This window comes from Actinia tenebrosa, unplaced genomic scaffold (assembly GCF_029948245.1).
Source record: "Actinia tenebrosa isolate PJP-AT-01 unplaced genomic scaffold, QUT_ActTen_1.0 PGA_scaffold12__29_contigs__length_12842862, whole genome shotgun sequence".
Classification (NCBI taxonomy): domain Eukaryota; kingdom Metazoa; phylum Cnidaria; class Anthozoa; order Actiniaria; family Actiniidae; genus Actinia; species Actinia tenebrosa.
Genome location: NW_028292572.1, coordinates 9464969 through 9480213, shown reverse-complemented (window position 1 = coordinate 9480213; position 15245 = coordinate 9464969). Strand labels below are relative to the sequence as shown.

At 36.4% G+C, this 15245-nt stretch overlaps 1 protein-coding gene across 7 annotated transcripts; it reads left to right on the top strand.

The window, feature by feature from the left end:
- The first annotated feature begins 822 nt into the window (after window positions 1-822).
- Window positions 823-11705, top strand: LOC116290984 (adenosine receptor A2b). 7 transcript variants are annotated; one of them, XM_031698200.2, is made up of 3 exons: window positions 823-882; window positions 1623-1699; window positions 9126-11705. In XM_031698200.2, the coding sequence occupies exon 3, from the start codon at window positions 9277-9279 to the stop codon at window positions 10381-10383; it is 1107 nt and encodes a 368-aa protein (XP_031554060.2). In that variant the 5' UTR covers window positions 823-882; window positions 1623-1699; window positions 9126-9276; the 3' UTR covers window positions 10384-11705. The 7 variants fall into 7 exon arrangements, with proteins under 7 accessions (XP_031554060.2, XP_088884439.1, XP_031554363.2 ...); XM_089028313.1 differs by lacking the exon at window positions 823-882 and having other exon boundaries at window positions 1370-1699; XM_031698503.2 differs by lacking the exons at window positions 823-882; window positions 1623-1699 and adding an exon at window positions 4871-4953.
- Window positions 11706-15245: the final 3540 nt, after the last annotated feature.

The window sequence follows — 15245 nt, the reverse complement described above, 5'->3', positions numbered from 1 at the left end:
AGTCGTAAACCAAAAATCAACTTCTAAATTCCAATTGGAATTACAGTGGATGAAGAGCCACTCTGTACTTATTTTGTTTTATTTTAATTTTTTATTTAAAACCATTTAAGACGCTGGCTAAATTACATCAACGAATTTGTTTGACTTTGATACCATATCTTTGCTCAAAAAACTGTCTCTGATTTCTAAAGTCAACAAATAAGGCTGACATTCGCGAAACTCTGCGATACAATCTTCATCACCATGGTAACAGAGTTACTTGCTCAGTATGTTATCAGCAAGTTTGATAAATTACTTTTCAACGCTATTTTATTTTTCCTAACCGGAACATTTGATCTTTTTTTACGGCCTAAAGTGTTTGATGTTATGTTAGTAGAACTCTTTTCAGTGTGTATATGTCTTAATTCGTGGCTAAAATTGGTAAACACTTGCTAAAGAAAAGCACTTATCGAAGTTGAGTGATTTTGATCAAAACACTGCACTAAGAAGAGTAAACAGCATTTGATCTTGAACGCATAATACACGAATAGCGTCACAGATAAGTCAGACAGAGGGAGACTTGTTTGATAACTCTTGATAAATACGACGAAATTCATAATCTTGGTAATTGGAATTCTCTTGTACGGGTTTAAATTCTACAATCAAGTTACAAAATTTTTCGAGGTTTTTTATTGTTTTATTCAAGTTCTGCCATCCGTTCTCGTGATTTGATTGGCCTAATAATAGGTCACGTGGCCCTACCTCCTGTAATAGGAGCAGTTGTGTCAAAATTAACACCAGGAATGAAAAGAGCAGCTCGATATTAGTAAGAAGGATATATTTGTATTTTATCCCGTGGGTAAATTTCTGCAATTTATTTCCCATTCTCAACTTTTTAAAGAAGTAAGTATGACTTCAGTTATTGGTTAGTGTGCTGCCTGCTAAGCAAGAGGTCCATAGTTTGATCCTCAGTGACGCCACAGTTTTTTTAAGAGCAAGTGTGGCTTGATTTCTAAGGTGTGCTTCTTGCTTAGCAAGAGGTCCATTCACCATTTTCCATACATCGGTTTACTGGTCAAATACAAAGCATTCAGTCGAGGTTGCGAGGTCCAAATTTGAATAATCCTTTGAAAGTACCTTGGCGCCTCACTTGACCGCTTTCTGTTTGAACAGTAAACCAATGTATGGAAAATGGTGAATAGTTTGATCCTCAGTGACCTCACACACTTTTTTTAAGTAGCAAGTGTGGCTTGGTTGGTTAGTGTGCTGCCTACTTAGCAAGAGGTCCATAGTTTAATCTTCAGTGTCCTTACACTTTTTTTAAGGAGCAAGTGTGGCTTGGTTGGTTAGTGTGCTGCCTACTAAGCAAGAGGTCCATAGTTTAATTCTCAGTGACCTCACACACTTTTTTTAAGGAGCAAGTGTGGCTTGGTTGGTTAGTCATTGACTGACAGCACACTCGTATATGATCCTGACTTTTCGCTTATCAAAATAGCACGCCGATAGCTTAGTTTTACATCTCCTCACAGAGACTCGTTGAAAATATTGTTTGTCTTTTGTCTTTTTTCCTTTTCCTTTTCTTTCCTACTATTTTTTTGGTCGTTCATTCAATTTATTTGGTAGTATTTTGATATCGTGTACAGACTCCTCTTTTCAGAAGCGGTAAGGAGTACGAAACACAGACACTGCATTAGGACCGGCGTGTGAGTCAAAACCCAAGGTAAATAACAGAAAAAATCGTCTATTATCTAATCGTCTATTAAGATGCGAGGTTAACAGTAATAAAATCAAAGAAATGGAACCAATTTCATTTAGAAAAAGTAGGATTTCTTTAGTATTTTCCTGTATTAGCCTCGCATCCTCAATAATATTAAAAGGGGTGCTTCAACTTGAAAACCATTATTCCATATTTCATCCTCACAAAACAGCATGATTTTTGGGAAAACTGGCTTTTATATTGTTATCATGATAAATCCATTTTGTTTTGCTTTAAGTATCGGATGTTGGTACTAGTAAGTACCTCTCAACTAGCCAAGCATTATTCTCTGACAGCGCTGTCCTGCGTCTAGTGATTTAAATCGACATTTCGATTCATTTTTTCTTTGGTTTTTCATTTCATTTATCAGGTCGGGGTGTTCAATAGATCACGTCTTTAAATTTAGAATCTTATTTTTGTGAGGTCGTTTGTTTCTTAGTTAGTAGGATAAAGCATTATTTTTCTGCCTCTGATTTGTGGCAATTAGGCCCTGGCTAAACGAGGAAACAATTTTTCAGAAACATGTTTCCCGCGCGCATCTTCCCCGATGATACGTGCAACAAATTTTGCTTCCAAGACGCAAAAATGTATCAGCTGTGCGGCAGAAACATTTCATGCTTCCAAGACCCATGGAAACAATGTTTCCTCGTTTAGCCACGAAGGTCAACATTCAGTAAAAGTTCGTTACTTAGCAACGCTAGCTGTATCTTGAAAGTGCACATGCGCTAACCGATATCGAGTAAGCAATGTTTCCCGATGTTCCCTGACAGTTTTACCACCTTTGGAAACATTTAAGAGAACATGTTTCCTTGTTTAGCCAGGGCCTTAGATTGAATTGATTCGAGGAGCTTACGGTGTATTAGTCCAAAGCAAAGCTAGGTTCGGTTATGCACTTTTATTGTTTTACATCCGTCAGTACAGCGTTTTTTCTTCGCTTCCATTTCCTTTTTCTGTTGTCTTCTCCACTTCGCCATCCTTTTTTCCGCTTCCTCCCCTTACTTATGCTATTTTTTTCTTTCATTTCCTTTACTCCTTTCTTTCCCTTCCATTCCTTTGTCTTTCCTTCCCTCTTTTCTTTCACCTCTATCTTTGGTTCATTATCCACGTTCATCTAACACAAATAAGGATTAGCCCTCATTACCTTTTATCCTCTTGACTCCATGGCATGGCTTAAAATGCTACCTGAACCGACCACAGTTGACACTGAAGTGGCCTCCTTTTGAGTGTCTTAACCAACCAATGACAGCGAGGTAGAACTCGCTTCACATGCATGACTGACATAATGATTTAAGTCGATGTTTTGATGCCTTTGTTTGTTTGTACCTTAACTTTATCATAATTCTCTCGCTTTCCACTTTCCTGCGTCCTCCCTCGCCTATTTTGTAGACAATAAACCAAAAAACACCAATAACAGTAACAAGTCCACACAAAAAAATATATACATATTTACTTATTTTTCTCACCTCCCCTTACCTCCGTTACAACTAACCTCTTTAACCTAGTTCTCAGGTTTACATCGATGACGTTGTCACTCTTCCTCCCACGATAAGAATAATTGCACCATCTCTAAGTGTACATTGTTATGAATACATTGTGTATGAACAATTTTACAAATATAAATTTCAAGCTAATTTTTCTCAGAACGAAGAATTCCGAACCGTATTGTTTTTATTACTGCTGTTGTTTTATTAAGATTTTCATATATTTATTTCATCTTACTATTATTATTATTCTTTGTTATTATCTTTATTGTTTCTGTTTCTATTTACTGATGTTTTTATCTAATGCCAAGACAAAGTACTCACTTAAAAAAGCGTTTCCTCTAATATTACCTCAAAAAATTTCATTCACTAAATCATCAATGAGCTTTTTTTACAACTGCGGAAATACTAGTTCTAATTACTAATGGATTATCGATTATCTTTTTTCTTAGCCTTATCTTTTTAGGCGGTTAACCTAATCTGTTGATTCCAAAAAGATAAAAGGCGAAAGGACAATTCCCTGAAACTCTGCCGGAAAAACTTAATGGAGCAGAATGTACTCGCATGACATAATAATCAAATCCATACTTGTGAATTACAAAACCTTTTCGTCAGATATTAATCGATAAATCCCTTATGATAATTGTTGTATTCGTGAAGTAGTGATTTCGTGCTTGATAAACGGATCTATTTTTTTATGTTTCTTATATCGGTGTTGTATGTGATTCGTGAGTAGTTTTTTGTTGGTTCTCTGCTGTGCTTCGAGGGTTTTTATTCGGGTTCTTCTGCTTACCTCCCTCCGCAAAAATCTTCTAAATTCCTAATGGAATCTCTCTTTCTTTTTCTCATTCCCATCTCAGTTTTTCTCTTGTTAATTTCTCTTTTTCTCATTCCCATCTCAGTATTTCTCTTTTTAATTTCTCTCTTTCTTTTTCTCATTTCCATCTCAGTATTTTCTCTTTCTTTTTTTCATTCCCATCTCAGTATTTCTCTTGTTAATTTCTCTCTTTCTTTTTTTCATTTCCATCCCAGTATTTCTCTCGTCAATTTTCTGTTGTTCCTCCCCCCCCTCCCCCCATTATTCATTGCCATCTTTCTGTTTCTCTCAAGTCACTTATCTTATTTGTTCCCCATTTTTTCTCTCATTTCGTTTCCTCATCAATTACTTTCTTTCTTTACTTCACTGCAATATCTCCAATCTCGTTTAGGTAAAAGTAAATCTATTATATTCCTATAACTAATATTCCAAGCCAATCAGCTTTAATATAACCCGCAGGAAGTCGGAAAATGTCTCTTTCGGATGTTGTGCTTTTAACTCTAAAATATAACAATTATCGAAAACGTTGTGGGAGTCGAAAAAGGCAGAACCCCTAAAAAAACCTAAAACTACTTTTTCCGGTAGCAACATTACTCCAATGTGTTTAAAATTGTCTTGAAGGCTTAAACGGCGTAAAAACATTTTAAAAAAAGTGTTAACAGAAAATATAACAATTATTGAAAACGCTGTGGGAGGCAAACAAGGCAGAACCCCTAAAAAAACTAAAACTCCTTTTTCCGGTAGCAACATTACCAATGTGTTTAAAATCGTCTTGAAGGCTTAAACGGCGTAAAAACATTCAAAAAAAACATCTTAGCAGATCGATACACGTGTACTGTCGAACCGTTAGCTATTTATGCCACTAGAAAAAAGAAAGAGGAACTTGCGCTGCCTAAGGGCTATAGCTATATATATTGAAGGTAGGGAAATGTGATGTTGAGATAGTGCGAGAATCAGTGGTGGGATCTGCAGGTATGAACGTCAATGCTGTTTCGATTACCAAAAAATTTGAAACGGAAAAAATATTGGTCAGTCATACTTCCTGCGGGCGTAATGTTTTCCCATTTCAGACCGTGTGTCATTCCCTAGAGCATCAATTCTTTGTTTAGCGGTTGCACACTAGAAGACACACGAATATGGATAAAACTCGAACAAAGATTCTTATTCTCAAGGGAATGACACGTGGTCTGAAATGGGAAAACATTACGCCCGAGCCGAGGTCTAAAATGCTAAAACTACCTTCGAGAAAAACAAATTCTTGGATGCCTCACTTTGATCTGTTTCAGGATAATTTGTATGGTATCTATATATGTATATATATAAAAGGTAAAGGTATAGGAAGTTATACCAAATGGCGATAAACAACAACCTCTACTTCCTATTTATCAGTGCTCTTAGGGCATTTATATTACACCGTTCTCATAATGGCTGATGAGCGGCAGGTCACCCAGTCATCTTGCAAGCCTTAGCAAGGCTGCTCATTTATATAAAACAAAGGGGATAGCGCAAATTCAGGTCACACCAAAGGTAAATTTTTATACAGTTTTCTCCCAGAAACGCATTTCATGTGCTTTTATATCTTTTATTGTAAACTAATGACCAGGTGACCTCGTTTTCGTTCACTTGTCAGTCATTATGAGAACAGTGTATAAGGGTTACAGATGCATGAGAGAGGTCTGAAAACAAGCGTGTTAAGTCACTAGTGATCGAACTACGGACCTGTCAGCCGACCACATTTGCTTTGTTCGGTATATGCAGGTTCCTTAAAGGTTTTAGAGGCCATATTTTGAGCCAATAGTTGTGTTTACTAAGGTATGTATATAGAAAAAGCGATTTCAAAAAGGATGGAATTCTACTGGAGAAAAAGGAATTACTTACCAAGGTTGCCTACCCATGAGAAATATTTTCTCCCTTGTACTCTATTCCTACCATATTCTCAACTAAAATGAATCAACTGGATGATTCTTCCAATCAGATACTACATTTTAAACGCTGTAATTCAAAACGCCAACAAAAATTGCCATCAATTTTCAATAACTGCGTGCGAATCTATACTATTCTGCACTGATTCAAGAAAAAAGTCTGTAACGACTAAGTTTGTAACCAGAAAAATAGAATAATTTCTAATCATAATTTCACTATTGTTTACTTTTGTACAATCCTAACCAAACAGAACTGGAGAAGTGGTCGTTTTCTAAATGACATTTCTGACAACATTTTCATGGTAAAGAAGAACTCGTCTTGAAAAGTCTGACGTTTTTTGGTTTGAGAAGCGAGCGAAAATACAAACCTTTTTGCATTCGATAAGCAGTTCTATTGCATTTCGAAATTACATGATTTGGCCTCAAGCTTAGCCAATTTTCCCTTCAATATCCCTTTGATTATTTCCTCCTTGATATGCTCTCGGGGATTAGGAACGATATTTGTAATTACGTCCATCGTCAACTTGTCTCTCTAACTTCCACCTACAGAATATTAGACAATACTACAAAATAGATTACCAACTATTAACTCAATTTACAGCCTTCCATGGGTTAGAAATCTGAGGTGAAACCGCCAAAAAACTATTTCGATGTCTTAAAATCAAACATAGTCTAATCTCGTTATTTTTTGGCATTATTCGAGGCAGAAGTGATATATTTGTACACAGCCAAAACATGGCTGTGGTAAAGAAACGCAAAACAAGGATATCAGTCGATCGATTCACACGCGATAGGAAATGAAAAAAATATTTTGGTGCCACATCACATCCTTGCCATTGTCTTTTTTAACACTTGTACATAGTATCTATGGAGAACATGGATTATATTGAATGCTTTTTTATTAGTACGTACTTATTATATTTAACTATATGCCATTATCATCTATGCAGGGAAAAATCTGATTCAGAAATAGTTCGTTTATCCTGTCAAGTTTTCTTCTTCTTCTTTTTTCCCCTGTCTTTTCTTTTTTTCTATTTTACTCTTCACATTTAGGTTATATGATTCATTATACATTATGCTTTTCTAGTTTTATTTATTTTGCTCTCAGAGTGGAAAAGAGTGAGTGTAAAAACTCATTTTAACCCAAAAAAGCATGAATCAATTAATACCGAATCAAAATGGCCTTCGTTTAGTCATTGAATGAGCGTGCGGTGGAGATTTTTCGTATAGGAAGTCAAACGGTACACTTCTTTAAAGAGAGAATATCTTATCTATCTCCCCTTCAAAGAATCTAATACAGTAAGCTTGACATACCGGCGTGTTTGACGGACCACCCTTATTTTCCAACCATCCGCATTGACTTCTAAATTGCAAGTTTGCGTTGTATGTTTGTCGAGCTTGGAGGCTCGTTCAAATAAAGAGACCACTTTACTTGAATTGGCGAAAATATAAAAGCGCCTGCATTGTGGATATTTGCTTTCTAAGTCCTTATGTTTCTTCTGCTTGATGGAAAATTGATTGTCTGCCTTTTTTTTTTTTTTTTTTTTTTTTTTTTTTTGCGACAACAAAAAACATTTATTTGATTTGGTGCCAGTTGAAGTGGACTTAAAATATTGCTTGTATTTTCTAACTTAGTTGATGGTGTCCACAGGATTATATGTTTTCTTAATCTTTATTGATCAGTCACTCACTCCGATTTTTCCATTCATCACAAGCTTCATTTGATCACCTGATGTTTATTTGTTTCTTTTTCTCATTTAATTTCCCATTCATTTGTTCTTCGTCTTATTTATCTCCTCCGCTTTATCTTATTTGTCTCCTCTTCAGCTCTTTATCTCATTTTCTGGTTCATTCATTCTCTCTTCATTTATTATATCTCATCCTTTCTTTATCGTTTCATTAATTCATTCACTTGTTCCCTCATTCATTCACTCATTTTTCCATTTATTTTGCATTCTTTTCTCTTTTCACTGCGAAGACATTCTTCAAACGTCGGCAGATAGCGACTAAATCGATGCATTTGACTCGGCAGATCGGCGGGCTAATCTATTTTTGCAATCCTTCGCTAACAACGGCTCAGCGAGAAACACGACACAAATTTTAAAGTCATTTAAAAAGGCACAAGTTAAAGACAGAATAATATATATAGTGCATCCAGAATACGCTCTAAAATCCTGACACGAAGATCCGGCCCGACACTTTTTAAACTTACACCTTCGTAGGCGGCAAATCTAGACAAAATACACTTTGAAGTATTCTGGTAAAATTTATTCGTGCGAGCGGAAATTCCCTTCTCGCTTCCCAATAAAACCAGAATATTAACTTCAATTGATATTCAATAGGAATGACTTTTTAACTGAAATATTCCATCAATATTGGAAGTGACTTGGATCATAGATTGTCCGTTGCTTCCGGTCATTATGCCAGATCGAAGTATGAATATTTAGTTGCTCTTGATAGGCTGCTTGTGGCACGTTTTCCGTTGATGGCGCGCGCCTAATCTTACATTAACTCTCTCTTATTCCAGCTGATTAAATAAATTAGTTCCCTAGCCAAACGAATCATTGCCACCTCGCTGTCAATCTATCCCTCAAAGGACTTAAATTCGAGCGACGTTGCCTAGATCTGTTAGTGTTACATGCGGTATGATACCTTGCGTTGGAGCGGAGCTGAGATCGGTAAGAGGCGAGCAAGGCAGGTAGTACAGGCTTCCATCGATTACGGATTACGTTTGGAAGAGATGTTACATCTTTCTTTTTACATTTAAGCGACGTTACCTAGATGTGTTAGTGTTATATAAGGTATGATACCTCAGTGGAGCTGAGCTAAGATCCATAAGAGGCGAGCGAGACAGGTCCAGCTTCCATCGATTACGGATTACGTTTGGAATTGATCTGCGACAGCTTTCTAAGCCACGATACTTCAGAAACGAAAACTAGCTTTTTAACTTACTAAACACAATGCCGTAAGGCATCTCTTCAAAATAGATTTCTGAAAGCTTTTGAAAACTAGCACTTTGAAAGCGCTCAATGAAACGATTTCATATGCGATTTTTGAAACTGGTTTCCTACCTTATTGGACGTAATACTTCATTATCTTTTCATTCGTAAAAGGGAATCGAATAGAAAGTTAATTCTTTTCTTCTCTTTTTTCATTTCATCTTTGAGCAGCATTGGTATACGTTGATCGACAGTTAGGCGAAGGAGTGGCCGTGCGATTGCGGATCAAGAAAAGGTGGGCAACGTTCTAAACGACACGACAAGAAAAGAGACCACGACTGAAGTAACGAACAATAAGACGCTTTCGAAGGTAACTATCAAGATGTACGAGTACCCAGATCTTAAAGAAACTAGCCTGGAATGCCAGAGAAAGTTCAATGTTTGCGAAAATTCCTCAGGTCCTTTGGTATTTGCTAACCCCGTTGGGTGTTGGAAGGAATGGGCAGAATCGTGCGCACGGAAGCCTGAACCGCTTCCAGTTGGCTTACAGTTACTGGTCGTCATCATCATCATGATCGCCATTTATTCCTTCATCGCTAACACTATTGTTTGTATAGTTTTCTGCTTGTACGACCAGCTTCGCTTAATCAAGCACTACTTCGTGGTGAACCTTGCAGTGGTTGATAACATTTTAGTAGTTGTTGCTGTTCCGATGATCGTGACTTACATCTTGGGAAGGAACAAAGACGCACCCTTGTGTCAAGCGCAAATTGTCATCGATATCCTTTGCGGAACGGCATCGATTGTAAGCCTGGCTGTTATCAGTATTGAACGGTACATTGCCGTTGTTACACCACTGCATTACGACTCCCGCGTCACCACATTCCGCGCAGTTTTGACCATAATTTTCACTTGGTTTTATTCTATCGTGGTGTCACTCATTACCCTCGTCGCATTCAATACGCCGAACTCTCCCGCTGTTAAAAATCCCAAACAGTGCTTGTTCTTTGGAGGAGAGTTCGTAATTTTCATTACAGTGTCCAGCTTTGTGTTGCCTGTTGTGATCATGGGTTGCGCGTACTGGAAGATCTTCGTCGTGGCGCACGTACAAGCTATTCGTATCCAAGCTATGCAAGTATCTTCTAACCTTCAGGAACAACCGAGAGAAGGCGAACGACAAACCAAATTCAAGGGAGAACTGAAAGCCGCTAAAACTCTCACAATTATCATGGGCACGCATATCATCTGTTGGTGCCCTCTTTTTATCTATTGTCTTGTGGTAACATTCTGCAAGGATTGCCGAAAGTCAATTAACACAATCATCGCGCACTATGTCATTTTAGTTTTGCGCTATTGTAATACGCTCGCCAATCCTATAATATATACAGGTATAAACAGGCAATTTAGAGCCGCCATTAAGAAGTTTGTTCTAAGAAAGAGAGGCAATGAGGATCTAAGCGGCGCCACCGTATATACCCAAGCGACTTAAATTTTATTCATAGCTGCAGGAATAGACCCGTTGCGTGTGACGTCGATCTGGGGGACAAAACAATGGAAAAAATTACATGAAATGTTTTCAAATCTTGAGAGAAGAAAACTTAATTATTTCGACCCCCGGATGGGGAAATGAATGCAAGGGACTATATACGCACGTAGAAAAGTCAAATACTCGATTAGACTGAAAATAAGCGTGCTCAATGCGTGGCGAAGCTGTGCAGACGAGACCAGTTGACGCCAACTCTGCATGCTCACTCAACTTTCATCCTCAAAATTTCTTATCCTTTCTAATTATTAAATCTAACTGCCAGATAAAAAAAAGAGAAAGAGTAATTCTGTAATTCTATGAAGCGGAGAAAGGATTTGAAAAAGTGGGGATAATATCCAGGAAAAACGAGATGCTCTTAAGGGATTTAAGGATATAATGAGTAAGAAACAAATAATGCATACTTATAAAATCGACCTTGGACTAAAAAATGAATTAAGAGCTCACAGAGAAATAGATATTTAAGCTATGTGGCTAATTCAGTTTTTAGGAAAGAGAACAGCTTGTGTTTCCGAAATATTTCGAACAAGATGTTCGAGGGCTTAGTAACTTTCATCTCAGTTACGTCGAAAATTGAACATTTAGCTATGTGGTCAAAATCATTTTTTACGAAAGAGAACAGCTTGTGTTTTCGAAATATTTCGAACAAGATGTTCCAGGGCTTAGTAACTTTCATCTCAGTTACGTCGAAAATTGAACATTTAGCTATGTGGTCAAATTCACTTTTTTTTACGAAAGAGAACAGCTTGTGTTCCCAAAATATTTTGAACAAGATGCTCGCTGTGTTTAATAACTTTCATCTTATGTCGAAAATTGAACATTTAAGCTATGGAGTCAAATTTAATTTCTAGGAAACAGAACCTCGTGTTTCGGAAATATTTCGAACGAGATGTCGTTTTGAGCTTAGTATCTTTCATCTTATGTCGAAAATTGTGTAAGGCTTTAGCTGTGTCTGTCATATATCATCCTTTCAGTCTTGACACATAAAAATTGCCTACCATAGGTTAATTTTTCAGAGCCTAAAATAGTTGTTTACTGATTTTATTCTAGATATACTAATGTATAAATTGAATTTGGTTTCATCATAAACAGATTCCATAAGTCGGTGTTTACCGTGCTAAAGTCGTATCGCCCACAACCCCACAAGAGAACCAATACTACGACTTATGGAATCAGCTTAGGCTTATTACAAAATTGAAATGAAATGTGCTATTACGTAAATAACATGGTAGTAACATAAATTCAAATAAATAAGCAAGCAGTATAAACGATATTATATTAAACTTTTAACTAAAAAGACTTAGCTAAAAATAGCTGAGCTCCATTAATACTATTTAGTTAAAACACCATTTAATTCTTCTAAGATTTGTTTGACGGGCTTTACATTTTACATTAATATTTATCAACATATATACAGTACCAATCGATCTGTGAATAAATGCAGTAAGAATATGAACTATTAAATATATCGCCAATTTTCCGACAAAAAATATTTCTTCCGCAAAACTCTAGATAAACTTGGCTAAAAATATTTATCATATCATATCATATAGTTATTTAACAGTACAGTTTAATTATGTATTCTGAAATATTAGACTGTGGAGAGTAACAAATCTTAATAGCCATCTTTGTAGCCAAGTAAACTCCGAAATAAAACTATTTATCAGAATCTAAAAATGAAAATAGTAAATTAGATAAAGATCCGTGCAATGGAAAATGATTGTAAAGATTGCACGGTTGAATGATCCGGATGAATAGGAATACGATCCTTTTAGGGGGTAGAAAGAACTTGAATGTCAAATCTGATGGAAGAAGCTAGAGATCTTTAATAGACACGTTTTCGACTTTTAAGTAACAAGAGCTAAGGATATATCTGCTCGAGACACCGAGACATACTTGTAGTTAACGATAAGCAATGCATTTAATAGTGACATATTTTACCAGAACTTTATTCCTTCATTCCTTCTTTATCTCTCTTTCTATCTTTCTTATTCCCTTAGCTTTTTGCAGTTATTTTCTTCTTCTTCGAGAATCGGCTCTCTAGTCCTTTATACTTTAATACTGATTTCCATTTTCACTTTTGATCGATCTTTCCTTTCTTTTATTTAATTCTTAATCCCTCCTTCACATTTGTCCAAACCACTCAAGTACTTCAAAACCATCCTCTCTCAGTTTACGTATATTCTCTTGAACTTAAACTCCAACATATTTTATGTCTTAATTATTTTCGCTTTTGAGTGGCTGTTTTTTCCTCGTTCTCTCTTCCTCGTTCCCTCTTTGATATTAGAGAGTTTTAGATTGACTTTTTTTTCTCCCCGCAAACGGCAAACGTGACCACGTTTTCATAGTTTTCGTGTATTTTACTTTTTACCTTTTACAAACCTTCTCACCAAGCGCAAATACTCTTTTGTTTTTCTACTACTTGGACTTTTTTGCGATTCTTTTTCAGTAATTTAAAAGAATTTTTTACTGGTCAATTGACGTTTCACGGTTTGCCGTGACGGTAAATCTAAAACTCTCTATTGTTTCGTTACTAGGGTAATTCATATTTTTTGTTCTCTCATCTTCCCTTCATGCACGGGGTTCTTGTCAGTCTCTTTTCCAACCAAGGCACTTTGGAAATCAATATGTCCAGAGGTACTACAAGCACTATCGAAAAGAACCGACTTGTACGAAAGATTCGAAAATAGATACATATCGCACCCCACATGTAAATGATGATACGCCTAACACCAGTTTAAGTAGACGCAATATACTCACTAAAGATACACACGTAATTTATGTGTATCAATACTGCACGGATGAAGATCTTGGAAGTTTCATTACGAAAACATTTGTAAGTCGGTCACACTATCGGTTTACACGTTGTGTTTACAGTGAAATGTCTCTTCATCAAAGCTACGATACACTTGGACATTGCTTCATGACCAAACCCTTGTAAACTGATCACTGGTAAACAGGTCGTTTTATACAGGTTGACAGAGCAATGTTCGCTAAAAAGCAGCTGGCAAAGCTACTCTATATACATTGTAAAAGCTATGTTAGAAAGTTTTTTGTTAAAGAAATATCTGTGAATGTGTCTTTAATTGAAGTTTTCTCGCCTGCGCCATATTTTATTTGTTTTGGAATGGAATCTTTAGGCCAAGATTATCTTGACTATTTTTTAATTGTCTTGGGTTGAAGAAATATATTAATTTAACCATTATTTAACCAACCTACAAAACAACACTGACTTGACATATTTTTTCAGGAACCGTCGGTTTGTTTTACGAGCTGAACCTCTTTTCTACAGTTCCTGTTCAGATATAAGTAGAGAGAAAGAAATACCCCCTCAGCGCACAAAGAAAATCCTTCGGCCTAAAACCAATATTGGTCTCATTTGATCCACTGAGAAGATAACTAGCCAAATTGAAAGGACGAAAAAATAAGAAATAAAGTTTAAAAAATCGGTAAGCAGTCAGGATGTAAAGAAACGTTGATTTATGATTTGGCAATTCGTTTAGCCATAGTCATAAGCACCGTATGCGGTATCGTATTGTGATTTTAAATGGTTAAGTTGAACGACAAGCCGGCAACTGACGGGAAGCCATGCTACAGAATATATATTAATCCAAGGTAACCTTGTAGTGTAGTGGTTAACACATCGGACTAGAATACCGAAGACGTGGGTTCGAATCCTGCCAAGGGCATTTGATATTTTTCTCTTATTCTCTCTACTTCATTATATACACACCGAACGCATAATTTATTACTACTATACAAGGTAACCTTAGCCTCCTTTGCAGCCGTTCTTAGGGTCGTCACGCAACGTTTCCCTCCCCACAAACGTTGCGTGACGACCCTAAGAACGGCTGCAAAGGAGGCCAAGGTAACCTCCTCAGTAGACGTTTTTTGTGTCGGTCCTTAAAAACGTCTGCAAAGAACTGACTTCAAGGGGACGAAGTAAGTAAGGAGAAGTACCTATGAGTTGAATGAAAACGGACAGAGCGAAATAAAGGTCCTTGAAAAGTGACCAAAACGCTTAAAAAATCTAGAAAAAAATACCAAAAAGTGTTGAATATAAACGAAAAGAAAGACAGAGAGAGAGAGAAGCATTTATAGGAACCTCTACTGTTACCATGGCAGCCAGCTAATTGGAATTCAATTTCCCGCTTGTTTAAGCAAAGGAAGCAAAAACTACATAAAACATATTGAAAATTTTGAAACAAAATTGCTAAAACAAATATTTCGGGGAATGATAAGGAAGTTCTGACTATTACATCAAATATTACTCATTACTCAACTGGTTCTTGTGGAATCGTTAGCTTAGTTATTACAAAACATATTTACCAAGTAATGTCAGGCTATCTCCTTCAAGACTTGTTTTACCGTTGAAGGTACACACACCAACACACACACACCTGCTTGCGAGTTTGCCGTCACTAGTAGCTATTACTCCGTCAGGTCAGCTTTTTTCAGCCTAAACCAATAACTTTGGACGAGAAAGAAATATGTACAACAATAATTGTTTAAAAATTATCTGTTTTTGCAGGGGTTTTTTTTAGCCGAGAGTAAATATAAAAATACCTTTATATTTATTCTCTTTTTCAGACATTCTTCGAAGCATTGATTGTCTTTGTCGGCTCTTTTTGATGATAAGAAATGCGCCCTTTTTATAATTTTGCAGCTTTTAGTAAAGCCAATATATCCACTGCATAATTCACTTTGTGAAGCCAATATATCCACTACATAATTCACTTTATGCAGCCAATATATCCACTGAATATAATTCAATTTGTGATAGATTCCCTTCGTATCTAGTGACCTAT

Coding starts and splice junctions, on each gene's coding strand:
- LOC116290984 (XM_031698200.2), top strand. CDS start 9,277: ATGTACGAGTACCCAGATCTTAAAGAAACTAGCCTGGAATGCCAGAGA.